This window comes from Amblyomma mixtum, chromosome 1 (genome assembly GCF_055824585.1).
Source record: "Amblyomma mixtum isolate Tamu chromosome 1, ASM5582458v1, whole genome shotgun sequence".
NCBI classification, from domain to species: Eukaryota; Metazoa; Arthropoda; class Arachnida; order Ixodida; family Ixodidae; genus Amblyomma; species Amblyomma mixtum.
In genome coordinates this window covers 244,888,806-244,916,756 of record NC_143012.1, presented here as the reverse complement: position 1 = coordinate 244,916,756, position 27,951 = coordinate 244,888,806, and the positions used below count along the sequence as shown (strand labels likewise).

At 44.3% G+C, this 27,951-nt stretch overlaps 1 protein-coding gene across 1 annotated transcript; it reads left to right on the top strand.

Annotated features, from left to right (window-relative positions):
* The first annotated feature begins 13,935 nt into the window (after positions 1–13,935).
* On the top strand, positions 13,936–27,906 carry stas (Transmembrane protein stas). Its single transcript, XM_089565598.1, has 7 exons — positions 13,936–13,977; positions 17,175–17,304; positions 17,646–17,774; positions 18,585–18,678; positions 19,177–19,281; positions 20,485–20,623; positions 23,184–27,906. Exons 1-7 carry the CDS (start codon positions 13,944–13,946, stop codon positions 23,351–23,353), a joined length of 801 nt encoding a protein of 266 aa, XP_089421724.1. The 5' UTR covers positions 13,936–13,943; the 3' UTR covers positions 23,354–27,906.
* The last annotated feature ends 45 nt before the right edge of the window (positions 27,907–27,951 follow it).

Below are 27,951 nucleotides of genomic sequence, written 5' to 3'. Positions count from 1 at the left end.
CCCAAAAGGACTTCGCATGCTTTACCTGCAAGTTTCGCACATTCAGTCTCTTTAAGCTCGTCGATTTCTAAAACATCTGCAGTTGCCCTTTAAAGCTGAATATTTATGTTGGTGTTGTTGTAGGTTGTATAGCACCTATCGCACCATGTCGACGTCTTCGGTTAGTCTATAACATTGAATGTAGCTGATTGTTGTCGACGCAACCGAGTCTGTCTTTTCTTTTCTTTTCTTTCACATCTTCTTTCACCTCACACCCAGCATTTGTGGACAAAAACATTTTTCACCGGGAAACAGTTTATGACGCGATTTTAATATGTTGCAAGATTTCACTATAACAATCGATATATACGCAGATCTCCTGTCGGCAGGCTTGCATTTTTTTTTTTTTTTTGCAACCGTCAAAAACATTCCCTATTGGTTCTCTGTGGCAGTCTCAACTGCTCGACGCAAGTGATGGAAAAACATTATAAAAGAAAGATTTTGCTACGCATGGGAAGAATGGATCATTGCCTTCAATATTTCCATAACAGTATCGTACAATATTCCAATGTCTATGCTTTTGTCCAAGAATGATGGATATGGTCAGTATGCACGAAGCAGTAATAGCGGTTCTGTTGGTGCCAGTCGGCAGCTCTGTGCAGTTTCGTCTACGTTCTTCCTGTCGCAGCAACGAGTCTAAAACATTACAGGAAAGTCATGTTTCCTGTCGAAAAACATAACAGGAAATTTTCTGCCGTAACAACAAAACTTTTACAGTATTTTTCGCCGCGAACTTGTAGTGACAACGTAAATTTTTGTAGTAACACCAGAGTTTTCTGTCGCGGTCATATCGACAAAACTACAGAAAATTCTGCCGTTCCAACAAAACGAAAAAATATCTTGTTTTTTTTTCCGCAAGATTCTGACGTTTTTTTTATACTAGGTTTTTTCGTTAAGGAAGACGACTACGAAATATGCTTCAGGACGGTCGTCTCTATTATTACACTTTTATGGGTGTAATTTTGTTACATATTAAAAACATCTAGTTTGCCGATATTGAGCAACTTCCTTTCTTGCTCCGCTTTGGTGAACGCCTGTGTTCTTCTAGACGAGAAGATGCGAGATGTCACTGGTTGAATCAATGGTAGTCAGACGTTCCTCCTCATTCACTAAAAAAAAGCTGTTTCACAATACTTGTGAGTGCTGCCCTCTATAAGCAAGCAAATAATAATGCTCATTCTCAGCCTCAAATCGTCATATCCTGAAAACAAACCACAAAGGTCCTCCGGGCCAGTTTTGAGCACTTTTTGAGGACTTATACACTGAGGTCGGACAACAGGACCAGGTGAGCGGGTTTGGCGAGGATCAGTAGAGGACATACTCAGGACGACGCAACGGCCTAATAAATAGATTTTCAGGACGTCCTTAGGATGTACTACATGTGCAGCGGTGGGCGGTGATAAAAGCGAAACAGAACAGCTGCGGAGCAGCTTCGGTAGAAACGACGGCGTGTACTCGCTGATAATTGCGCGTCTGCCAAAGGGAACAAGGACATATATAGGGTGCTAGTCGTGTTAGCATATTCCTGCAGCGTACGGATGCCGGGAAATCAGCGACCTACTTATAATGTTTGACATTACAGTTTCTTTACAAAAGAAGTTGGGGTATGTCATGACAGGGTTAATGGGTTAATGCCCATATATTTGCAATAGGGCATTCTGTACTTTAACATTCGCAGATCTCTGGGAGTCCTCATGCCACTCCTGGCACAGTGGTGCAGCGGTTAAGCAATGCGCCACTGCCCTGCGATGGCAGGCGCTGCCACTGGTCGGTCTTGTGCGACACAGGTTGCTCTTTCCGAACAACCTCTCGCAACCAATCATTAGTTTATCTGCGCCTGCCAAGATGGGCACTTTGCTCACAATCCGGTAGACAGGTTGTGATGGCGCCACAAGGTCACGTGACCATTAAGTCTGCAGTGAGGCTCCGCCCACATTCAGCCTCCGCACACAGAATTCCTCCATGACAAAAAAGTAGTCCGCTAGTTAAACATTTCTTGTTACCTAAACAAGAAGCTTATCACAAGAAGGAAGAATATCAGCTCTAGAATATTCATACGTGGATTGTTTGATATATCAAATATTAAAAAGCTGATTTCGTTTGCTTTTTCGATTGGCCAGCGGAGTAATACAGAATGCCGTGGACCGCGGCCCAGTGTTAGCAACTGCTGTTTTTTTAAGTTGTATCCAACTATAGGATGAGTAAAGTTGGTCGTTTCTTCACAGGAAGGTTCCCAAACCCTTCCTCTAGTTAATTCGGCGTAGAGGAAGACCAGGAGGCATTCTTGTAGATGATGACAGATAGAGGAGCATATATTTACAACATATACATGTACAAGGAGTAAAACTGGAAAACAGCAGACAGAATTTACAAAGGGAAAAACAAACTTTGCGCTACTTTACTCTCCGACCTAGCAGGTTAGAGCCTAAGTAGCAGAATGTTACATGCTAAGCCTCCATCCGTTCACTTCGGTTTTTATAACCGTAACAAACAAAGAAATGGGGCGGTGATTTTCAGTGGCCCGCCCCAAACATCAATCCGCCTTTTTCACGACGCGACTGCGCATGCGCCCATCCCCTGGCGGCGGTGTCGCGAAACATATTGGAAGTGTAAACAAACCGGCTTCCTACGCGGCGGGGTGCTTTGCTGCTGCCTTCGGGCGCTCAGCACGACGCATTTGGCGATGCCTACGACATGTGTTGCATATGTGTGCAATGCCCAATATGTAAAGGGAAGCAAAGTCGAAGTTTTTCGCTCTCCGAACGCTTCCCGGGACCGCCTTCGACGCGAAGCGTGGATAAAAGCAGTTCGCCGGCTCGACGATCGTGGCCGCCCTTGCACCGTCTAGCGCGCCGAGACTGTGCGGGAATCACTTTGTGACAGGTACGAACGAGGTACCGCGGTTAAATGCGTGTGCAGTCTCGGCCCCGCGGCACCCGGACTTCCGGTCGCTGATATTAAGATCGCGGTTTCGATGCACACCACGGCAGCCGCATTTCAGTGGAGGCGAAACACAAAAGCACTAGTGTGCTGTGTATGTCAATGCACGTGAAATAAGTCCAAGTCGCATATATTAATACGGAGCCCTCCACTGAAGCGTTCCACACAGCCCATGTGTCAGACGTTCAAATCCATGTATAATACCATGGCGTGCGCTCATCGCAGGACTGTTTTTCAAGAAACAAGCAAAGGTGCACTGTGGCGGTAGCCTCACACGCCTCGAGTTCGTCACCAAAAATGGCTTTAGGTTTGTATCCCGGTAGGGCAAAAAGTGAATCGGTTATATTTAAGTTATCTCCAAAAGTTTTGCAGCACGCACATCCGTACGAATCCCTACAGACGGGCGGATGGTGAAACGGAAGAAAAAATAGAGGACACTCGAGGGAAAAATGTGGCCATTTCATCTGTTCCCACATTAAAACACTGCAAACTGGAATCGCACACCAGCAAGCACATACGAGTTCGCACATTCAATATCGCGACTGTATGCAGATCGGCCTCCATGCAACTAAGCTGCGGCACGTTTTGATAAAGCTAAACAGCACTACCACCAATGAATGGGAAATGATCGGGGATATTTCATTGAACATTATGTTCCGAATGTAGCCTTCATCTTTTGGTGCGGCGGCCCTTGCTTAGCTGGCGATCGTATAGCATGCCGGATGATTGGAGATACGGAAGAAATTGCTCTTCGGTGGGCACAGCAGCCTGCCTCGGACTTCGCACCCCGCCATCAGTCAGCCGTAGAAATTCTCCAGATGCCAGGTGCTGCCCAGGACACGCCATCGTCGACAGATTCCAACAAAACGTGCTCCGCAGCGGCACTCAGTCCGGCCGGTTGGGCGCGCAGTACCCTTCCAGTGAGCTTCCAGCGTTGTACGCGAGGTGGCAGCACAGGAAAATGAAAAAGGCCGATTCTCCAATCATTGATCTACCCCGTGGGTTGAGCTCAGTCTCAAATCCAGGGTCTCGCTAAGAAAACAAAAATAAAGAACAAATACAACACCACACTCTCGTCGGAAAGAGCATGCACATCCTCTCCCGTTGGGGCTCTCCTTCCGACCTGTCCCAAGCACACCGCCGCCCCCCTCTCCACTCGCACTGCAAGTCAAGATCTTGGTACAGATGCGTACCCCCTGTCCTCAGTGCTTGTCATATGCAAACAATAGATGAGTGATCGATGAGCGGGCGGATAAAAGTGAGGAATGCATGTCGTTCCCCACGTCTCCAAAAAAACGCTCGAATCGTCCTTTCTTGGGCTCTCTCTGTCGGCTCGGCAAACCAGCCACGACAGGGTTCCTGTTTTCCCCCACACATTGATAGAGACACCGTGAAGATAGCAGTGCGTCAAAAGACCAACTCCCTACTGCACTGTGCTTGGAGGGGCTTTCGTTCATAATGGACAGCCCCTTCCGCGGGGGCAGCGCCCTGCACAGTGGTAGCTGGAAATGAGCGGTGACCCTTCAAGGCCGCTGTGGGCCATCGGGCGCCTTTCCGACGTTAGCGTATGCGTAAGGGGGGATAGGGGTGGGGGGCGCCCTGAAGGTAGCGGCGGTGCTGTCGTTCACAATGGACAGCCACTGCCGCGAGGGCAGCGCCCTACACAGTAGTTGCAGCTGGAAATGAGCGGCGGCCTTACAGGATGCTTCTTAGGGGAATTTTTATGAATTTTTCGCTCCCAGTCAACGACATCTGCTTTTCTCCGAGACGGGCTCTTAAACTTACTCTATCGCTTTAATAAGAAGTAAAAAAAAAGGTGACTGCAAAGTTTCCTGCGGTCATTACATCGCGTGTAGAATTCAGAAATCATTTATAGCACCCTTAAAATTGTGCCGTACGAGACACGTGACAGCTTGAGCAATGTACAGCTTGCATATGTTGGCAGCTGTGGGGGCTCATCTAGTGCTTTCGCGCTCACCTGAATGCACGCTGCCGCGGCGATTGAATTTCTTTGGAGGAGAAATTCTAGAGGCCCGTGTACTGTGCGATGTCAGTGCACGTTAAAGAACCCCAGGTGGTCGAAATTTCCGAAGCCATCCACTACGGCGTCTCTCATAGCCTTAGTCGCTTCGGGACGTTAAACCCCATAAACCAACCAACCAGCATGTTACACGGTGCTCACGTTGAGTGTTTTCTGTAAACACCATTCCGTTACCCATGTTCTCCGTAAACCTTAAAGTTACATTCCAATCCAGCCATGCGCCGATAAGATAGGTGCTCCAATACCATCAATTAAGCGGTCGCTCATGCAGCCTCAAGTCGAGTTCAAGGAAAGGTGAAATGATTTTTTGAGAATTCGAGGTTATTCAAGAATTGGAATATTTGAAGCTTCTGGCTAAAGCACGCAATTATAGTTTTGTGCTAGCATTTAAAATGTTGACGTAATCATCGATTAAAACCACGGCAATGTTCAGGCTTCTCCTCGCTGCGTTGGAGGAGTGCGGGGAAGTGTAGAAACTCGTGGTGACGCAATTGTTGTCGAAATTTCATGTTTCCGCTGCCGTGCGTCTTCCAATGCCTCCAAACAATGCTTCTTAACCTTCACCTTCGACAGCATTCGTTTTCTTCCTTTTCTTCATTTCGTTTATTTTCTGCTTAAGGGCCCGAGGGCATTACATAAGGGGAGGCGAATTAACATGGTGTATTTTTCTTGAACATGGAAGAAGGTGAAGAGAAGGACACAAAATGCAACGAAAACAAGCAATTGAGAACGAGAAAAAACAAAAATACAGTAGAAAATGCAGAAATACATCTTAGTGAAATAACTGCAAACAAGCAAGAGTAAAAGAAACAAAAATTACACTAAGGCGCAGAAATGCAACTAAACGAGGTAACAAAAGAATACAAAGGGTGCAGTCTATTCAGGATGGCTGAAGTTTTAGCTTATAACGGAATTGAGTTCATCTGTGCATTCGACTATGTTTTCGGGTAAGAAATTACACAAGACTATTGCATGAGGGGGAAATGAGCTACTCGTTGCAAGTGTGCGGGTATAAATTCGTGCTAGAGACTGGCTGTGGCTTAAACAGGAAGATCTTCTTAGTGGTGTTGTTAGTAGCTCATGTCTGGACCGTGGCTGATAATAAAATGTGTGAACAAGGCACAAACGAGATATCATGCGGCGTGATGCGAGGGACGGCGAGTCGAGGTCTCTTTTCTTTGAGGTGACGCTGGAATGTCTTGAATAGTTCGAGGCGGTAAATCGTGCTGCGTGGTTTTGAATGGCTTCGAGGTTTGCGGCGAGGTATGATTGTGATGGGTTCCAGATGGCTGACACGTATTCAAGCTTTGGTCTGACGAACGTGAGATATGGTAGTTTTTTTATGTCTGAGGACGAGTCACTGAGACTACGCCGTATGTAGCCCAGAACGCGTGATGCTTCGGAGCAAATGGTTTCGATATGTGTAATCCATGGTAGCGATGGTGTCATGTGCAGGCCAAGATATTTGTATGATGATGCGTAGGCAACGGGGATAGAGTTGAGGTAGTAGGTAGTCTTAATCTGGTTGCGAAGGCGGGAAAATGCCAAGACTTTACGTTTGGTCGTGTTTAAAGGCATGAGCCATGTTTCACACCAAAGCGAGATAGTGTTTAGGTCTTGTTGGAGGGTGCACGTGTCGTCTTGGAATTAGTTATGGCGCGGTATACGACGCAGTCATCGGCGAACAATCCCAGTTTAGATCTGATGTTGGAAGGCAGATCATTGATGTAAATTAGGAGCAGTAATGGGGACAACACGGCACCCTGAGGGACACCGGATGTCACGCTCGAGAGAGGCGATGTATAATTGTTAGCGTTAGGAGAAGGTAAGTGACGCCAACCAAGTAAAATACAGGAAAAAAACGACGTTTCGGGACCGGCTCGGCCCCTTCTTCACGGTGTGACTACGGGCGAGCGCAGCTTGGCTTTTTAAGCCCCTGCGTGGAGGATCTGCGGGTCAATGGCCGCAGCCCATGGACGTAGGATGAGGGGAGAGTCCCCAGGGAACGATTAACATTCTCTCGTGTTTGCTGAATGTGCCACGACTCGAGTAGAAGCCTCCTGCGTGGGTTAGCTTCCGTTTCCAATACAATGGTGCTGTAGAAGTCAATTGGGTGGTCACACCCTTCACAGTGATCGGCCACGGCGCTGCGTTGACGATTCATGTGACGGACGTCCGCTCTGTGTTGGTTCATCCTTTCCGCAAAGTTCTTCGTTTCCCCGATGTACGACGCCGGGCAGACGGAACACGGAATTTTGTACACGACGCCCTGGGCCTTTTCTCTGGGCTGCCGGTTTTTTGGGCGGGGGAGAAGGCGACCGATAGTGCTGGTCGGTTCGTGCGTTGCCAGCACCCCTTCTTTTCCGAGAATGCGAGCCAGCGTCTCGCTCACGCCTCTCACGTAGGGGATGCAAACACGTTTCCGCTTCTGGCATGCGTCTGAGGAAATAATAGATCGGATTTTGTTTTGCCTTTCTTGTTTCCTGATAATGCGCCGGATGAATGAGCTTGGGTAGCCGTTCTTTTGGAGGTCAGAAATGACTCGGTTCTTCTCCTTCCTTTTTTCTTCACGTGAGTAACATATGGAGTCGGCTCTCTTCAGTAATGATGTAACGACAGATGCTTTGTGCGAGATATGGGATGGTTCGAATCAAAATGTAAGTACCGTCCTGTGTGGGTTGGCTTCCTGTGCACCGAGAACCGCATGCCTTTGTCGTGCCTTGTAAGTAGGACATCCAGAAAAGGCAGGCTGCCCTGCTGCTCATGTTCAACAGTAAATTGTATGGCCGGTTCAACTGAATTTAGATGACTCTGGAGGTTTTCTATCTCTGATGTTTTCACCACACAAAAGCAGTCGTCTACATAACAGAGGAATAACTTTGGCTTGGGATTAAAGGAGGAGAGGGCCCGGCTTTCGACGTCTTCCATGGTTAGGTTAGCCACTGTGACTGAAATCGATGCCCCCATAGCAGTTCCGGTTGTTTGCTTGAAAAATTCTCCGTTGTAGGGGAAAAGGTACTGCGCAGACAGAGGTCGAGAAGGCGACATACCTCATCGACGCTGAATGGAGTTCTCTCGTGCAGCGTTTGGTCGTTTTCGAGTGCGCGGCGAGCAACGGACACAGCAAGGGGAACCGGTACGCAGGTAAATAACGACACCACGTCAAACGAGTCTAGGCTTTCGTCTTCCTCCACGGTAAGGTTCGAGACAAGTTGGACGAAATACCGCGAATTCTGTACATGCGTCGGTGTTCTGCCGGCGAGCGGCGCCAGTACCTTGTGAAGGTAGTCCGAGAGACGTCGCAGAGGAGACAGGGTGAAGTCTACAATTGGCCGAACGGGGACGCCAGGTTTGTGAATTTTAGGTAGCCCGTAAAAGCCAGGAGCTGGGCCGTTTCTGGAGACGAGGCGGAGGTAAAGCCATTTGAAATCAGGGTGCCGCTTGAAAATCTCTGCCAGGGTTTTGTTGAGCGCATGTGAACTGAACACGTCCTTTCAAGTAGTGCTCTAACAATGATAACAGTTTTTGTGTTAAACCAAGGCCGGACAACTTTAGCAACACGTGATTATAGGGGACAAGATCAAACGCCTCTGAAAGATCTAAAAAGATGGAATCAGTCTGGTAATGGTCGTCCATGTATTGCAATAGATCATGAGTGAATTCGTCTATAGTTGTGTTTCACATGAATATAGCTTTCTAAAACCGTGTTGTTGAGGATAGAAAAAGCTAATTGATTCAAGGTGTGCCATAAGCTTGGTTAGATGCTTGTTCAAAGAGTTTTGAAAGAATACTAGTCAGGGATATTAGGCGATAGTTAAACAGGCTTGATCGGTCACCTGATTTAAAGACTGGTATTATTTGGGCTTTTTTCCTGTCGTCAGGTACGTTTGTCCAGTGATCGAGAAAAGATTAGGCAGAGTATGCGGCTCGACAATGATGCAGAGTTTTTTAACAATTTGCTGTTGATTTCGTCGCAGCCACCTGATCTTGATAGCTGAAGTGAGCTAATGAGGTTTGATATGCCCTGTGCATTAATTTCTATTTTTGTCATCGGGCGTGAATGAATGCTAGGTATGTGACTGGTAGGGGTCAATAGTGTCAATAGTGACTCAGGGTCAATAGTGTCGCCACCGGCCGGGATCTGCGAATTCGATTTTTTTAGGACGGGATTTGTTCGTTAGAAGACGCCAGAATTTGTGAGGGTTGGATCGCAGAATTAAGAGCAATTAAGATGTTTGGAATTTCTTCTTAGCCTCAGCTAACTCCTTTAAGTACTGTTTTTTTTTTTTTTTCAGGAATTTGACTCCCCTTTACAGTCCTGTAAAGACGTTTTTTACGGTTGAGTAGTGATCTGAGGCGTTTATTAAACCAGGGGTTGTTATTGTCAGATTTTACCGGAATTGTAGGAATGTATTGTTTTTTTAAGTTCACTAATGTGTTCTTAAACAACTCCCAGTTAGCATTTACCGTGCGAGATAAATAAGTACTGTGGAAAATTGCCAAAAACTCATCATTAAGTTTGTGATTAATGCTGTCAAAGTTTGCTCTTTTGTAATCCGTGATTAGTTTTCTTGCGGGTGATCGTTTTTTGATTGCTAATGAAATAGTAATGTGAAGCAGGTTGTGATCGCTTGAAACAACCGCTTCGCTGGAAAATTAACGCCGCGTACGTGACGTCATAACTGCGGCGCCTCTGCCTGTCACTGCGCTGGAGAGAAGCCTGAACGCCGACACCGCTTTCAAATGAAAGCGCAAAACGATTTCGCATGTTTTACCTGCTAGTTTTACCATTTACCAGTTTTATGCATTGTTTTACCACAATGCATAAAAAAACTTTTGTACGACTCTTTGTTTTATTGTTTCTTAGTCTGGGGTACAACCACTGTCTCCAATATTACAAAACTCCATGTACTACAGAAAAAAGCAGTTCGTGCAATTAACAACATTCCAAATGATGCACACACCAAACCTGTCTTTGAGGCATTACACATTGTACCTATTGTGCAATTGTACTCTGTCCTGCTGCGCAAAAAGTACACATCAAATATTAATCAAGGAACTGCATTCCTCGCTGATTTGTCTAGACTAACATGCAGAGAACGCCCCTACAATACGCGCATCGGAGACAACTGGTATTTACCGCGAACGCGAACTAACTACGGCAGACAAATGCTGTCCTATAATATCCCGTCCATTTTAAACAATTTGTGAAAAACTGTAATTAGTGAAGAGTTTCTTTCTTTAGTGTACTAACTCAGCCTGCTTTTATGCCTTTTATGCCTGCCTGAGTTTCACATATCCGGATCGTTTAAATTCAAAGAATTCTGAAACCTCTTCAGTTGCCCTTTAAACGCCAGAAAGCGAGCAGAGATACAGAGGGAAAAAGAGTCTTTCAAGCAAGTAAACGTCAGCATCCCCCAGGTGAAAATCGTAACTGGTCAAACTGGTTTAAGGAACAGTTTCCCAGTTGATTCCAGTTGGATTCCAGTTGGCTGCAACTGAAGCTCAGCTGGGAGCTCAGCGTTCAAAGAAGCGCCAGCAAAACGCGCGACAAAAAGGGTTCCTAGTACTGCGCGCCGGGCGTAAAAGTCAAGACCACGCAGCATGTGGGGACTTTAACGCGCGTCCTGCCAAATGGGAATGTGCTACGTCCAACACCAGAGGCAGGCAGCTTCAGTCAGCAGCGGGACTCTCCCTACTAATACCTGAGTCACCGACTTTCATACGAGGCAGTCAGTCCTCAACGTTAGACCCTGCCTTTGCTGCCAGTGTTTTTGGCTATACTCCAGAAAGGCCCCAGACCGATGAGGGTCAGATCATTTTTTAAATTTTTTTTTTTAAATTTTGCCGCCGCGGTGGCTCAGCGGTTATGGTGCTCGGCTGCTGACCCGAAAGACGCGGGTTCGATCCCGGCCGCGGTGGCTGGAATTTCTTTGGAGGAGAAATTCTAGAAGCCCGTGTACTGTGCGATGTCAGTGCACGTTAAAGAACCCCAGGTGGTCGAAATTTCCGGAGCCCTCCACTACGGCGTCTCTCATAGCCTTAGTCGCTTTGGGACGTTAAACCCCATAAACCAAACCAACCAAACCATTTTTTAAATTTTCATCTTCCCGTCATCCAAACGGCGCAAAAAGAAGAAGGCTTAGAGAGTCGTCAGATTAGTCAGCTCTACTTCATGGGGGAGATGTTAAGGTAAACCCTGGCGCGATGACAAAGCCACAGGAAGAAAAGCTGGATAATGCCCGCACAGTCACACAGCTTGAAGCCAGTAACGCGTTTTCATGAGTCAGTATATAGATAACGCTCTGCAGCTTATTTATCCCTTAAGAATGATTTAAGCGTGTCGATAAGATAGAGGGTAAAACTGAATCCTTATCATCCGGTACTCAACTTCTTCTGCTATATAGTTCAGACTTATCGAAAATTCAAGGCAAAATCGATGACCTAGAGAACCGGTCCAGACGCTGGAATTTGATTGTTTACTGCCTCTCGGACTCGGATAAGTCTGAAACATAGGAGACATCGGAGCGCCTCGCGAAGGAATTCTGTGCGACAAAGCTGGAAATAAATCATTCGTCTGTTTCGAGGGCTCGCCGCTTGGGCCTTTTTCTATAAGGAACGGCCTAGATTTGCAAAGTTTTTTTCAGTGAAAAAGGGGTTGAATTGGTTTTGAGTCATTGATTAAAACTAAAGAACAAGTTTCAGTTTTGCACGGGTCTGCGGGGAGACCGGCCGAGAAAAATGCCGCATTCTTGAGGGTACAGCGCAAAAGACGGGAACGAAAGAGTCAGGAACACAGGCCGAGCACTGACTCACAGCTGATGTTGATTCACACACACAAAAAGAGATTATAAAGGAAACGCGGACACATAATCAGACAACCAAACATAACGCATGCTATCTGGAATCAAGGAACGTTCTTATCATGTAGACGGATAGATGGCTTGCTGATGCACTAGGGCCATTTTTTTTAGCCAGTGTAGATAAAAAAAATGGCCCTACTATCTTGTTTTTTTCGTCATGTGGTAAGCTTCGCAAATCTCGGTAATCGCAAGGGGATTTGAACAAAATGTCACTAATGAAGGAAAGCAAGATTTACAATTTATGCAGTTTCGGTCAGCTAAATTAGTGATCTAGTTGAACCAGGTGTTCTTTCAGGCGCTTATTAGAATGCACCGCCATGTCTGGCCAATCTATATTTGTCCACAGGATAGAGGAATATTATACCGGGTGTCCCAGCTAAATGTAACTAAACTTTAAAAAAAGGCGAAGTGTCCTAGTCCAGTGAAACTAACTGAGGGTTGTTCATAGCAGCGTGACCTAGTCTTGAGTATTTTTTTCGCTCTTCAAGGTTAATTAATTAGTTAAGTTTAATCAGCTAGCTTTTTAATTATTGACTTCAGGAAGAAAATGTCAATAAAAAAGTTTTAGATCGCCTCGAAAAACCGCTACTAGTGCTGTTTCCGTCAAGTTACAATTTACGCAGCTTCGTTTATTGGCCTTAAAATAAAGTTATCACGTGACCAGCTGCTCGCTCACTTCTCTGCCCCAATGTGCACCCAAAGTCTCATCGAGGAGAGGACTTCAGAAAAAACGGATTTTATTCTTTAAGACGCGTCTTGTGACGTTGAAGTGGCACAGTTGTCATGTGGAAGCTTTTTCTTATTGCCCGGGTTATGGTTAAAGGCCGGTAAAAAAACTACTTTACGTAAATATTACTTTGATGCAAATGTCTCTGTAAGCTCAAAGCGATCTACAACTTTTCCATTGACACTTTGTTCCTCAAGTTAATAATTAAAAAGTATAGTTAATTAAGCGTAACTAATTAGTCAACCTTGAAGAACGAAAAAATACTGCAGACTAGGTCACGCGACTCTAAACAACCCTCATTTAGTTTCAGACGGCTAGGACATCCCGTGTTTTTTTAAAAGCTTGGTTACATTTAGCTGGGACACCCTCAGAGCATGCCAAAACCTTTCTTCCGTGCGATGCCGCAGGTCACTTTTCTGAGCCTTCTTTCCCACAAGTGCACAAATCATATTGAGTTTATTTGGTGCAGAAAAAACGACGCTCACATCGTACACCTATTGGCTACATTTTTGAAGCCATGCGAAAGGCAGTGTACTACATAAGGAAGAACTGTGAACGTCTTCCTTTTTTGTACGTTGTATTAAGCGAACATTGAATTCGCTGCAGGTTTTCTTGCTATTTTATTGCGGCCCAAATGATGATATGGTCCTGGTATCTTTCATCCCTGAGTCTGCTAGCTTGCTAGCAGAAGCTGTGTTCAATCGTGTGACAGAATTTTGATAAAGCTAGAAACAAGGATGGAACAGCAATTCAGGTTTTCACAGCTTCGAAACGGTGGGATCTTTAGTTCAAGAATGGTTTTTCCGACACTTCCAACAGATGTGTTCCTTACCTACTTTCATGCGCAAGTCTGAGAACTGTAGCCGGTTGCGTGACTTCCGTAGTAGATTGCGAAGCATGGAGGAAGGATGATTGCAAGCCGCAGCTGCACTCGAGCGGCGGCCACCGCTCGCGCGCCGCCGCTCCATTTCGGCAGTGACTGGCCGCGCCTCGCGCCGCCGTCGGATCAGCTTTATTTCCTAGCCACCGTAATACTTTGTACTACGCCCTGACTTGTGACAGACCGGCAAGATTCGGACATGTGATTTTGTTCGAGGTAGCAGACAGGTTGCTTCGCGCACAACTTCAGCCCCGACACATTGCAGACGACACGGGGAAAGAAAACGGGGAAAGTTCTGTTTTGCGCTTGTTCTGAGGTCAGCATTTGCAAAAAGCTTCCATAACGGCAGTGAATTCACTTTACTGCCCTCTAACTAGCCTTTTCCAGCAAAATGACTTTTAAGCTTTTTTGTCATTCCCCGCCAGGGGGATCAAGGAAATTTGCTTGTTAAAAATGGCAGCCGAGTGTGATGCGAGTATGAAACAAGGTGCGTTATTGAAATGTTTTTATACGCGTTCTTGAACTTCCGTAGACAGTTTGTCTCATTCATACCTAAGTAAATATGCTGTTCGTTCACACACATTTGTTTCCTTTATTTTTATACCGATTGGCGATTAATATAGGCCCTGCTCGTGCTTCGGGCCACAGCTGGAATAAACCCATTGTGACGCTGTGTTTCAAGGTTAGGTGAATTTGTTGTACTACGTAGCTCGATGAAGGAAACACGTCACAATCCACGTATACCCTTTAACTAAACCACTGGTAAATACCTGGATCAATTTGAGACCTCTGCTTATTTGTGCATCTACAGCTGGTTCTGTTCTCTTAATTTCCGTCTGCATTGAGACGTTTTCCTTTGAATGAAATGTTCTTGCCAGCCTGAAGAACGGCGATGGCATTTACGAATTGAGAGATGTAACTACGTGCTTTTAATGACAAGTCGGGGAAAGCAAGCTTTGGAGTCAAATTTTTCGCCTAGTGCGTAGGTACGGGCTCCGCAGCTGTCGAGCGTAGGCGTCGCGCGCAGTGGGGTTTCGTCGAAGCGAACGGGCTTTGACTCCTGCGCGCAGCTTGACGCATTGCTGGAAGTCAGGCGTTCACTGTTCAGGTCACCTTCCTAGGCCTTCAAGTCGCGTGATCACTGAAGCAGTCGAGTGTCCCAAATCGCCGCAAATTTCATGCGCAGTGGGCCCTTTTTATGACGCTGTCATGGGACCCCGTCTCTGGGGAAAAAAAAAAAAAAAAAAGCGAAACTGTTCGTGTACTGCATTGACCGCTTGTGTTGCCGACCGACTGAACCCATGAGCGTCACGCCATCGGGGCCTTGGGGTCAACAACTAAGGATTATCATATTAGGACAAGCCTTGCTATCGCGCACTTCTTCAGTCGTTGAATAGCTCGACCTAGTCCGCAGATTTATTTTGTGCACAGCGCTCTGAGAAAGAGGTGATGTCACGAATATGGACATCTCTCAACCTCATTTTCATTAGTTCGATCATTTTTTCTTTTCTTTTGGATGCATTTGTGACGGCCGGGCATTCCGTTAGCAGTCACGAAGTAGACGTCCCCTGCAAAATTTGTTCCCAAACTCCGCGAAGAACTGGCTGGGATTGAAAGGAAGGTCATTCCATAAGTGCTTAGTGAATGTCTTGCTCTGAGTTGTGGTCACTTTGTAGGCGTCTTGAGTTGCAGGTTTTTCGCTGCCAAGCCAGGGGTTACCATATGAGCAACTTCATTTATAAGCGCAAGGTTTCAAAATGTATGAAAGGCATTTTGTCAGCAATAGTAATAGCAACTGGAGCTGCACCACCTGTGTTTTTTTTTTCTTTTGTTGCTGGTTGAAACTTTTAATCGAGAGTCAAGAAGCAAATGTGACAGTTTTGCAAAAGCTTCTGATTTAATTGTAACCAGTGCTTGCCAGTATTTTTTTTTTTCTAACTGTAATTGTTAACATTTCTTGTAAGCGGGAGCAAAACTTCACTATTTATGTAGGTGTACTTTATTGGTTTCACAGGAAATTGAATTAAGCGAATAAGATAATTTTTAATGAAGAATGCAGCTTTCAGAGAGCACACAAAAAAGGCGAGGACAAATAGTATGCCTGACCAACTGGCCCCTCGGTGTACATTGTTACGGTAATTTTTACTTCCCAAATCAATCAAACATAGTAGGCCACGTGTAGCCAGATTGGGACGTCCAGATGATGCTCGTAGCATCATAGGCATGTTAATAAAAAATTATGAATTTTATGATGTGCTAGGATTCTTTTCTTGTACGTCATAGCAGTAGTAATATTTTGCAGGTAAATAAATTACCTTGATGAACAATATCAGTGTAAGCCAAAGAAAGACACAGTAGTGTCATTTTAACAAATGAAAACAAATATGACGCAAGAAACAAAAAGTAACAAAAAGTCGCTTTTGTTAAAACTGCAGAGAAATAATTACTCCACAATCATGCGACACCTTTTATATATCAGTTACACTTGTTTAGTGTGAATCGCATCCTTTGTTTGAGGAGAAGAGGATAACATAATAGAGGACAGGAATGGGCTTGCATTGTTTGAGTTAAGGGACTAGTGTTAAGTATTTGAAAGGCAGCAGAGACTTTGCTGCTCCTTCATGCAATTGTAACTGTTTTGTTTGTTGAGATGGGTACTTGAGAAAAATTGTAGAGGGTACTTAAGACTATTTATGTGCTTTGGAAGCGAAAGCATTAATTGTTTAGTTTATATGTGTTTTCCTTTTTTTATAATGGCACACCTACTCATTGTCATATAGTTATATGGCAACACATACACTAGGTTCACCATTATTCGCCATGAAGCAGCGCAGGTTTGTGGCCTATGGATAGTGTGCTCTCCTCGCAATCTGAAGGTCCTTAGTTCAGTTCTCCGCACCTTCAGAAGAAGTTTTTTTCTTTGCTGATGACATCATTGGGGTTTTGTGGACCGCTTTTTCTGGATGCCGACACTGACGCCGGGTTTCATTGCGAATAGGCCTTGTAAGGCTTTCATCTTAAAATGAATTCACATGGTAGGCTACAACATGGCTGAATTCTCGTAGATGAGCTCACATGTGCTGTATGCAGGCTGGTTCATTCACACCTTACACCGACAATGTCTTTTGTGTACCGTTTAGGAATATGCAAGCTCCTGCTGTGTGCCTTGGAATCTTATGGAAAAAGTCTGATCGCACATTGATATTCATGCTTTATTTGTTGAATGATTCTGGAACAGTTTTTGTTCTTGGAAACAAATAAAAAAAAGCAGTGTTTGCTTTTCGTGGCAATGAACTGAGAACAAAAAGGCTCATTGTTCCCTGTACAGTTTCGTTGAACAATATTGTATTAAACACATAATTACAGAACACAACTTAAGAAAGCAATGACATGGCTACCATGGGGAGAAATGAGAATCCCCAAAAAACGAAAAAGGGAGCAAAACTAAATGGGACTTCTTTAATGCTCTTGCATTCGATGAGTCCAATGCTTCAGGTCAAATAAACAGTGATCATGTTAAGTTAGCCCAAATCAAGAATTCACAGTATCAGTGTGATATACCAATGTTACAATACCAGAGGCATTTTATGAGGAGCAGTCACAGGGGCAGTAACTTCTGAAGCTGCTTTGTACTCAACATTTCGTGATTTCAACTGGCTTTTCTTCTTCATTTTTTGTTTTCAGAGAGTGTTACAGTGCCTTTGAAACATGGACGGGAGAGCACAAGCCGAGCATTCCTAATCCTTGTGATGATATTCCTTTCTTCACTACTGTGCCTTTTTCTAGTCTACTTGAATTTCCCAAAGCTGGATCCGTGAGTATGAATTTCACTTGGCAAGATTGTCTGCTCTTGAGATCTGTGACCTCTTGTCTCTGTGTAAGCATACAGTTCAAGAATTCCTTGTTTAATTAAAATGGATTAAGATTACAGTGTAGTCAGGCTGATAAAGACTAAACTTACAGTCCTCTGAAGTTTGTGCTGTGCACAACTTAAGTAGCTAGTGCTGGGGTTTCTTTGCCTACGTGCTTATTCAGTGTGGGTATGAAAGAGCATGTTGCTTTTTGGAAGTAAGGCGGGTTTTCCATTTCTCCCTTTCATTTTTCATAGCAGTGCTTTTTCTGGCTATTGATGGTGTTGCATGTTTTTTACATCAGATCTGAAAAGCAGCACATCAAGCTTCCACGGGACATAGAAGATGCAAAGGGCTTGGGCCAGGTGCTCAACAGATACACGGACCGTTATTTTTTCGCCGTCACATCTGGCTTCTTTGTCACATACATCTTGTATCCTTTTCAAGCATGCACCTGGTTTCTTTTTGTAATATAAACTTTAAAGCTTATTATTTGTTCTCATTTGATTTGCATTTTCTCGTTTAGTCTCTTGCCAATCCCTGCGATAATGGCAAGGAGGTTAAACAAAGCGCCGTTTTTAGAAACTCTACACGTTTGAGTGAGGCAGCATAAGCAGCCAGTTGGACGCTTGCATTGTCATAGGGTACTGTGCCATAGAAACTTTGCGAGTCTGCTCCTGTGTGCATCACCATGATTATGCCCTTACAATTGAACTTAGGTGTAGTGCCAGCCAGCATCTTTCTCACACATTACAGCCACATGCGTCTTCCTCTGGCTCTTAAGTGTAGTCCTTAATTTTTCATGAAGACAGCTTTATCATTTCTCAATGATTAGAGCATTTGATAAATTTTTTGTTGGTTTCTGCACGTGTACGCAGTGTGACCACGCTACCTGAGGTGGAGTTGTAGAGGCTGGCACAGAGCCAAAAGGACTCGAGATGCGTGTTAAGCTGCCATGTTGTATTGTACAAGAGTACAGGAGCAATAAATACTACAATCTAGACAGGGCTCAACATTGTGTTTCATGGCACCATCCAGTGGCAGCGCATTACACTACTAACATTTCTTGTACCTGTAGCACTGCAATCAAGCAAGTTTTTTTTGAACTGCTGATGCTGAAGTGGTTGCCACAGCAGCTTTATGTCAGTGCCTGTGGTGCTGCACTTCCATTGTCTTGCTTTTTTTTTTTATTGCCTGAGCTGAAGTGCATGTTGTTGCCCCTGACAACATTGTGTCCATACAGCCTGCAGTCCTTTGCCATCCCGGGCTCCATCTTTCTCAGTATTCTCTCCGGTTTCCTGTTTCCATTCCCTATGGCGCTTTTCTTGGTGTGCCTCGTAAGTTATGCTCTTGTTTTCGTGCCCTTCCACTCTTTTCTGCTCAATTCTTTTGTCCCCATTTTGTTCTCTAGTTTGTTTACTTATTGGGACAGGCCACAAGAATTGTTTACTTCACTGAAGGAAGAGTCGGTTGCAGAGATATATATTTAGAAGGATGTCCCCTGGTGGGAAACTGAATTGGTGCCTCTTGTATATAGTGGACATAAAAGTCTTTGAAAGAAAAACGCAGCTGTGAAGAAAGGTGAACAGCACACAAAGCCATTAAAAATTGTGTCAAGGAATATATTGTGCGATTGTTGCATATCCTGCATAATTATTGGGAAGTATCATATGTCTGAAAAAAATAACGGGGAGTGTAATAGGCGATAGGTGGACGCAAACGCAGCTTAGAAAGAGCATGCCCTTAGAAAGAGCATATAAGCATGCAGCAATTGTGTAAAAGGCTTTGCAGTGGCCATTTGGTTCTGCAAGTGATCCATTCTTATCTTCCTGCAGTGCTCTGCGTTGGGAGCGTCGTTCTGCTACTTCTTCTCGTACCTGGTTGGAAGGAAGCTTGTGCTCAAATACTTCCCCTCCAGGGCCATGAAGTGGTCAGAGCAGGTATGAGTGCCACGGAGTCGGCCGGACAACTTTCTTATGCGACTACACACGGCGATTCTTTTGTCTTTGTGTGATGCGTCGCCAGGCCCACTGTCCCCCTGCAAAAAACTTAACCGCATGTCACCATGTTCTGTTTGTGTGTCTGACCCGTGTGTGTTCAACTGCATGCATTCAGCCCATGTTCTGCCTTGAATATGGCATCAGACAGCACCTGCTTGAAGTGGGTCAGATGGGCTGCATAGTAATGAAACTGTGGTTCCTTGTTGACATAGCTTATATAAAGCATTCATACTTTGTAGAAAGGGGGCCGGTTAAACTTCTGCATTGATGGTTTGGTGGACTTGATAAATGCATGATTGCAGGTTGCCTGCCATGCCGAGCTTTGCAGCTCCATTCTGAATCCCTAGGATAGCCATATTTCAAGCGCTTTTTTGAGTTTCACCATTCTTTTATGAAGCCGGGGATTTGAAGGAAACCAGCTGGTTGGGTATGGACATGAAGATGAAGGCGAAACTCCGACTGAAGATGTGTTCTTAACGTTTTGGCTCCTGCAGAACATTTCTTCAGTGGTCGGTGTCGCCAATCGTCAGTTTGCTGCTCAAGACAATTTTCACTTATGCGGTATGCTCTTCTGACACGAATGAATTGTGCAGTCTGTGTTCTTCCATGTAGTAGTTGCTTGCCGATAACAGTGAAGTTCTCGGGGCAGCAGTTCTACTGTAAACCAGAAGCTGACTGAGAAAAGAGATGGGAAATATCTGCAAGGAGTGGAAGCTGGCAGAGCTTGACTTAATCCCATTGCAACAATCGCTGTATAATGTTGCAGAAAGAGAGCTGTGTGGACAGGAGAAGGCATGAACTGGTGATGTCATGTTTGATATTAGTAGACTTGGACTGGAAACTTCATCTGCAAAACAGATAACGGGCGGTCTGCACAGCAGAGTGGATGTAGCAAAAACTGAGGCAAGGAAATTAAGTTCGGAAGTGTGCAGGTACGGTTGCAGATAGTTCGCTGCTGCGGCTGATGGTGAGGATGTGAGTCTAGTAGTTTGTATTGTTAAATGGTTGTGCATTCTGTAGAGGACACTTAGGGGACGTAAAATGGGCCTTTCAGGTTGTGCATTGTGTAGCTGCCCTATCTTGAATTTTCGTTTCCCTGACTTCTCTCTCCTGCCTCTTGCCTTGTGTGCCTGTGATGTGCAGGTTGGAAACCATAGGGACAACCTCCTCAACTACATGATTTTCCTGCGTGTGACACCGTTTGTGCCCAACTGGTTCATCAACATCACAGCGCCTGTGATAGATGTGCCCATAGCCCCTTTCTTTCTAGGCACATTCTTTGGTGAGCACTCTCTGGAGATATTAATGTTACTGGTCAACATTGCATTTACCTGTATTCATAGCAGCGTGCGTACGGTACAAAATGCACGTAATAGCTAGCAGGGTTTCCTATCATACGGATTAGCGTAGCTGGTCATTAGTGGAATAAATTTTTTGGGTGCTCAGCTGTGGCAGTTGTGTTTTGGGTGCCATTTAACATTGCAGTGTGATAGATGTCAAAACTGTTGCACTCTCACTGTCAATAACCTGTTACCCAAACTGTTGTAATCATTTTTTTCATTGGAGGCACGAGTAAGCTTTTTTTTTTTCTTTTTGAGAAAACTGTGTGTATGGAGTGATGAATCCTGCTTAGAGTCAGGTTTGAAAAGTAAGGCAGGGCTAGACTGTGGTCAAAAAGTCACGGTTGGTATTGGTGAGGCATATTTCTTGCAGTTTCTAAATATATGTGACAAAGGGGCTATAAGAGGAGCAGTGCAGAAGCATTTCAGTTAAAGCTGTAGGTGTAAAAAAGCACTTGAAGCCCTGTGCCTCCTAGGAGCCTGCTCACGTTTAGCATTGCCATGAAGGCTATGAGGAGACGAAAGGCACATGCATTCTGGCATTAAACGATGACAAAAGATGGCTTTTCTGCTCCAACTGAAGTTCCTGTTACCTGGCTTATTGCCAGTGAAATTTCCAGAGGTCACTTTGAAAGTGAATTCTATGCGAGCACCTGTAACTTGTGTGGGCAAGAACAATGTACAGTGCAGTATGTGCTGTAGGTCGCCGTGTTTAAATGTTGTCAAGGCAGAAATGTAGTCGGAGAAAAACAAGGTTGTGTGTACCATATTGGTACACACAAAAGCCTGAACAATGACCACCTCCAAACAACTGCCCATGTCTTCAGCTTTTGCAATAAAGCATTGCTGTCAAAGCCTAAGCCAGATGATCTTGTGCTGTCTACAGAACCTCCACTGCTGTCATGAGGTTAAAAATTGTCAGGTGGTTAAAATATGCAATTAGCACTTTCTTATACTGTACGCTACGTTCACTGGACAAGTGAAGCTGCTGCATGCAGCCAAAATTTATTTTCTATGGGTTCTGTCACCTGTTAGAAAATGATTATTGTAAGGAACGTGAACAATAGTTAAGGCCCCTAGTTACTTGTGATTTCACTTTAATCATCTTTTGCGGAAGGGTGCATTAGCAGCCACGGTCTCTTTTTTTTAATGCTATTGTTGTTAGGGGCACCAGCAGGAACTATGATGTGATGGAAAATTGACTATTGTATCTTATTTGTGCGGATATAATGTGAGCGGGAAGGTTAGCAACTCGGGAAAATTTTTAAAGAACTGTTATTACGATTATAATGAATCTCTTTAAACTCTTCAGGCCGACCATAACTGAGGCTCCCCTTCCTACCCCTCAAGCAAAAAGAAAGCAGTTGGCACGTTAAAATACAGAATGAGCAGATAAGTCAGTTATTTAAGAGGCAACGCCTCAGATGCACTCTGCCACAAGCAAACAAAGCCAAGCCTCCCATGCAGCAGCAACCGCCGTCGCCACCCTGCCACCCTACCACTGCTTGGTGTTTGAAGCTGACGAGTCCTGTGCCCATTTGCCCTTCTTTGCTTTTCCTACACCGTTCAACTCTTACGGTGCCTTCTTTTTTGCAACTAACCTCACCACCTCCTTTCTATATCCATAGGTCCCTTCGCCATTGCTCTTGCTTGCCACACGCTTTGCCCCATGGTCATCGAAAAGTTGGCTTCTCTTAGTGGCTCTGATGCCCTGGTCGCTTAGGTCACTTTCACTGCCTTGAAAAGTGCAGGGAAAAACAATCCCGGCTGCGGCGGTTGAATTTCTTTGGAGGAGAAATTCTAGAGGCCCGTGTACTGTGCGATGTCAGTGCACATTAAAGAACACCAGGTGGTCGAAATTTCCGGAGCCCTCCACTACGGCGTCCCCCATAGCCTTAGTCACTTTGGGACGTTAAACCCCCATAAACCAAACCATAAACCAACCACAAAATTAATACTTTATTCTTGCTTTGGTTCCAGGCATAATGCGAGGTAAATTCTGAAGCATTATTTGATGTCTCCCGTACGGTATTGCAAATTCTGTTTTCAGTTCACGGAATTTAAAATTTTCTACCACAAAAAGTTATGGGCCTTAATAATTTTTTAAGCCACAAAATTTATGGCACTGCTTATCTGAAAGCAGTGGATTAAAACTGTTGCAGCGTGGTTAAACTATCAGATCACATACTAGCCTGTGGCATGGTGATGAAAGAGTTGAGTGCTTGATGGAAGGGACGTACAAAATGTTGATTGTTTATTTATTTACCCTCGGAGCATTCACATTACAGAGGAGAGGGAAGGAAGAGGCACAAAACATGAATTGGTATGTCAACAAAAGTGGAACAATGCAAAAGTAGAACAAAAATTGAGAACACACAATATCAACACAAGCGATAAAATAACAAAGGTACCAGATGCAAGGGATAGTTTGCATCGTGAATGAGCAGGTCTCTGTCACAGCTGCCTTGACAGGATGTCGCTGTTCTTCTTCCGTCCACGCAGGCGTAGCACCGCCATCGTTTGTCGCCATCCAGGCTGGCACTACGCTCCATCAGCTGACGTCATCCCGAGACGCGATCTCTTGGTGGTCGGTGACCCTGCTGGCTGGCTTCGCCGTGCTGTCACTGGTGCCAGTGATCTTCAAGGGCAAGCTCAAGCAGAAAGTGCTCTAGTGCTCCTCTCGAAACTGGGACGCCATGCCACATGTGTCCATTTGCATTGTTCCAGCCGACCTACCTACCCAACCAAACTCTGCGTTGTTTTATTTTTTGTGCCCCCACCCCCCACCCTCCCTTTATGTTTTCCAGTCATAGTGTTCTTTGCCTCTCAGCTTTAGTTCCAGATTAAGGGTTTGGTGTGAAAGATTTGCATATACTTCAATTCATATCTTGAGAGACTTTCATATTGTTTCCTTTCTCTCTTGCAGTGTACTTTCATCATACTTGGCTCCTACAGTATTTCTTTCAGTTTTTTTACGTTTTCAGCATCAGAGACCAAAATCAGTGCTTGATGCAGTCATCATATGACAGGCAACTTTGAGGTGTTCGCGACTAATGCCTCATTATGTCATTCCTGGTTCGTCTTTGGAACCACAAATCTCCTTTGTCGCTTTCGATTTCCAGAGCTCGGAATTGGTTACTTGGTAGACTTATGCTTCCAAAATGGCACGATGAAAGAAAACATATCCAGCAGAAGCTGTCATGTTTCGTTTTGTGCATGGAATTTTTTTTTTTGCTTTCCACTTTCATGTGTTTCCCTTGGTGTTCACAAGTAGCAGTGTGTGTTTTCATGTAAATCCCACTGGGTCGCTCTAATGTTGGGTTGCTCTGTACATAGTTCGAATTAATTGTCCTTTGAAACCTTAGCGTGCAATTAATTTTTGCTCCTAGTTGTTCACTTACTTCTTTGTTTTCAAAAGCCCAATTTATAGGCCCTGTAGACATTGTCTACTGTCTTGAGCTTCTTTTTGTTCGTGTTGAGTAATTTTTGTAGGCTCCTTCTCTAGAACCTTATGTGATACAATTTTGCCTGGAGCATTGTTACCCTATTGGTCTGCAACCTGCTTTTCTGCAGTGTGTTTTTTTTTTCTCTCTCTCATTTTATCAAAGCTAACAGTATTCCTCTAGCCAAGATTTTGCCTCCTTTTTGTGCGTTTCTTTTGTGACCTCGTATCTCTTTTTCTACGCACCCCATCCTCTCTCTTTCTGATTCAGCCATGGCCATCATGCTCACGCGTCTCAATGGTGTCAGTGTGTTGGCAGGAATTGTCGCCTGCGTTGTCTCCAGCATTTGTCAACCAACGTTGTGCTTATGGCATGCTGTAAACAAGAAAATTGTGGTTGTTGATGCAGTGCTGAAGTGTCGTGTTGTCAGCTACACAAGGGTGTGTTGTGAATGTGAATCAGGCAGTTGATGTTTCACTTCCACGAAATCTGTGAAGTCAAAATTGGTTTTGTTACTTTTCAGTGATTCCACTGCATGTGATTGAAACGGCGGTTGTAAGCTTTCTCATTTGCCTCTTCAGCTGTTGGCTTAAACATCTGACAGTGAATTACATGGATAGTGTGTATACTTGTTGGTTGATTGCGATAGTGTACAAATAATTCGGAGAAAAAAAAATTACATTGAAGACGAATTTGGCACCATGCAGCTCCTACATAATCTGTCTTAGCACTTAGGACCAGGAGGCTCTAAGCAAACTTAGAGGCAAGTGATGCAAGGCGTAGGGCACCATTCCTGTATATATACATATACACTTGTGGAAACAAAGGATATTGTGTATTCAAAGCTCTGCTTGGTTCTGTATGGAGGGCATGCAACGTCAGGCGTTAGCTGCCAATGAAATAATAGCTCGGCTATCCTTACTGTTGCTAGTAGGGTAGCTAGTTAACATGTGAGCCTGTAAGCAATTAGGCAGTTCTTCTCTGATGTGGTGCGATCAGTGTTTCAAAGCTGGACCTCTGAGGAAGGCAGGTTTCTGGGGAGCATGCATGTTTAAAGGTGCGTTTTTCAGTTGTCTGAAGGTGTGACTCTGTGTTCTAGGGGCACAGCACCAAAGTACAACAAAAGTAATCGGGATGACAAGTCAAAGAAAGTGCAGATTTTGGAGCTTGATATCTGGATGCGCTTCTTCAAGAAAAAGAAGAGTAACTGGCGTCTGAGGTGAAGTAGCTGCAGTCTTGGCGACGTTTTCAAGTGCTGGCAATATTTAATGCACCATTCACATTGTAGGCTTTGCATACGAGACTGCCCTATCTGTCAGTTTCATACTGCTGAACTAGCTTGACAACTGCTGTTTGTTTTTTGGCTAGAGTAGAGGTGGTAAGGTAGTGCTGTCAGGCATCTGTAGTAACACCCACAGGGCTTGTACAGTGGAGGTTGGGCATAATTTTGTTTGCTAGTTTGACCTTCGCCATGGTTTGCGGAATTTGGTCTACTGCAAGCACACATTTGTGCACACCACTGCAGTTATCCGCATTATGTTGGCCAAATAAATGGGCGCAGTGTGCTTGATATCTGTATGCCAGCCAATATTGGGAGTATGGGATGATGCGACCTGCTTAGGAAGCATCTGTGTAAAAGCTCTCATTCATTTTGCTTGAAACGGTAGCATTATGTTTAGCCTAAATGCTAGGTTACCAAGTGGGCGTGCTCTAGTATTGCCAATATTGCCAAGAAAGTTGGGAGCTGTGGATCACAGGTCCTCATGCCGCAGAGCAAGCATGTTTCTTTTATTCTCTTTTTTTTTTTTCCCCAGAACTGTGGTTGTTGTGTTTATGCTCCAAAGGGTAACCTTTGTATTGGGTTGCTTCAGACCTCGCAGCCATGCACAAGCTGAACTTGTATCCCTGTAGATTTGGCTTATAAGCTGATAAGCAAAAAGAAAATGTGGTCATTGTGCTGAGGTTGTGCCTCCTGCTGATCTCAGCTGTAGTGAGTGCTTTTTCAGTGAAGAAGAGTAGATGAAGATTTAGGACCAGTGTGACACAAGAAAAAACCTAATTAAAAAGTTTAATGGATTGTGTTTTTCAAAACTGCCCAAGTCGCACTGCCAGTAACTGAAGCATGTGGCAAATTTTCTCAACAACAGCATTGTTGCACAGCTCAGAAACAACTTAAGTGACATGCAAAGTGGCCTGGGAGCTTTTGAAAAGCACTGCAAGTGAAGGAATAGTTATGCACGGTAGTTGTGACGCAAATATCACATTTCCTCCGAACGTGGTCAGACGCAATCATTCTTCGACTGTGTTTTGCATTCAGCTGAGCATGAAGGCTGTTGGGGCTATTTTCCCCAAATTCAGTTCCAACCAGACCAAGAAAAGTTTGTTCAGATGCTGGAGCAAGGCTCAACTGGTGAATGAAATTCGTACATTACTTTAAAGGCTGTTCTGTACACATACTTTGCACAGGCTTATTTCCCGGTAAAGATCGTCTTGACCATCTCCTGTCCGGGACATTTTAAAGTCCTCAATTCACAGAACAAATGTGGTAGTCCAGAAATGTAGTAGTGTCTGTAACTAGCACAACATTCATCACTGCGCAGGCTGTGAAACTAGAATTTGTAAGCTCTTTGCTGTGTCTTGACAGCGATACCGTGGCTTGTGATGCACCTGCCCTCTTTGAATTTCTGTTCTTGTTAGTTTGAATAGCTTCACCATCTTCTTTTTTTTCCTTTCTTAGCAAGTAATGCTCTGGATGAAGGATTGTGTGTACGAGCATGGAAAGTATTTTCAGTTTTTACGCACACTGATAAGTCTGTTGTCTCTTTTTCAGGGAGGCATTGATAAAAACGCACTCTCAAAGTACTGTTTTGTGCATAATGCAGCAACAGGACTGCACTTCTTTTCTCTTCTTATATTGTAGGAAGTGCGTGATTTAAAAAAAAAAAACGTTTTGTACAGCTAGCTTATCTCTGATGTTTTTTTTTTTTGTGCATGTAGTGCTCTTTCTTTTGCAGTTCTGTGTTTTGTTTACTGCATTTGAAGTTGCGTGACGTAGTTGTCCATGGGCGAAAAAGTTGTGTGGGGGAACCCAACGGAAAATAAGGAGGGTTCATTTTGCTAGACACATTATGTTTTCGTTTTTCTCATAACTTGTTATAAGACAGAGAACAGTATTTTATTCAGCTCATTCCGAAGTGGGCCTTTTAACTCTTGTAGCTATGATTTTGAAAGCTAGTCATGACGGCAGTTTGTTGTAGTTATTTAGCACTTGAGAATAATAAGCATACTTCAGTGTGCTATGAAGGAGACAGACCAGCTAAAAATTTTAGGCAGTGAGAAAAATGGCTTAGACATATTTTGGCCGATGTGCAAGAAACGTTCTGTGGTTTTCAATTCTTCTTGAATGGCACACCCGCTGGCCATGCAAAGCTTGACTACCAGTCTTAGTGTCACAGGAATGATTTTTGTGGGTACTTGAAACTGTGCTCTCAAATCTGAAGGCTTGTTTGGACTAACTGGTAGCTGCTGTTTTTGACAAGCCAAAATACCTACTTGTGATAATGTTTACATTCAAACACTATGTAAATTTTTTTCTGAATTTGTTACTAACGTGCCTCTGCATAACATCTTTTTGTGCTGTGTGTGCCTCAGCATGTTGTGTAATTTTGAAAATTTATCAGTTACAAAGAGGCATTCACACTGAAGTCTGGTGATGTGTTACGGATTGCGTATTGGTGTAAACTGAGATGCAAAATAAATTCTGAAATCTCAGTGGTCTTGGATCGGTGCTGTGAGAGCTTTCTTTTTATATTGCTAAAGAAAAAGTA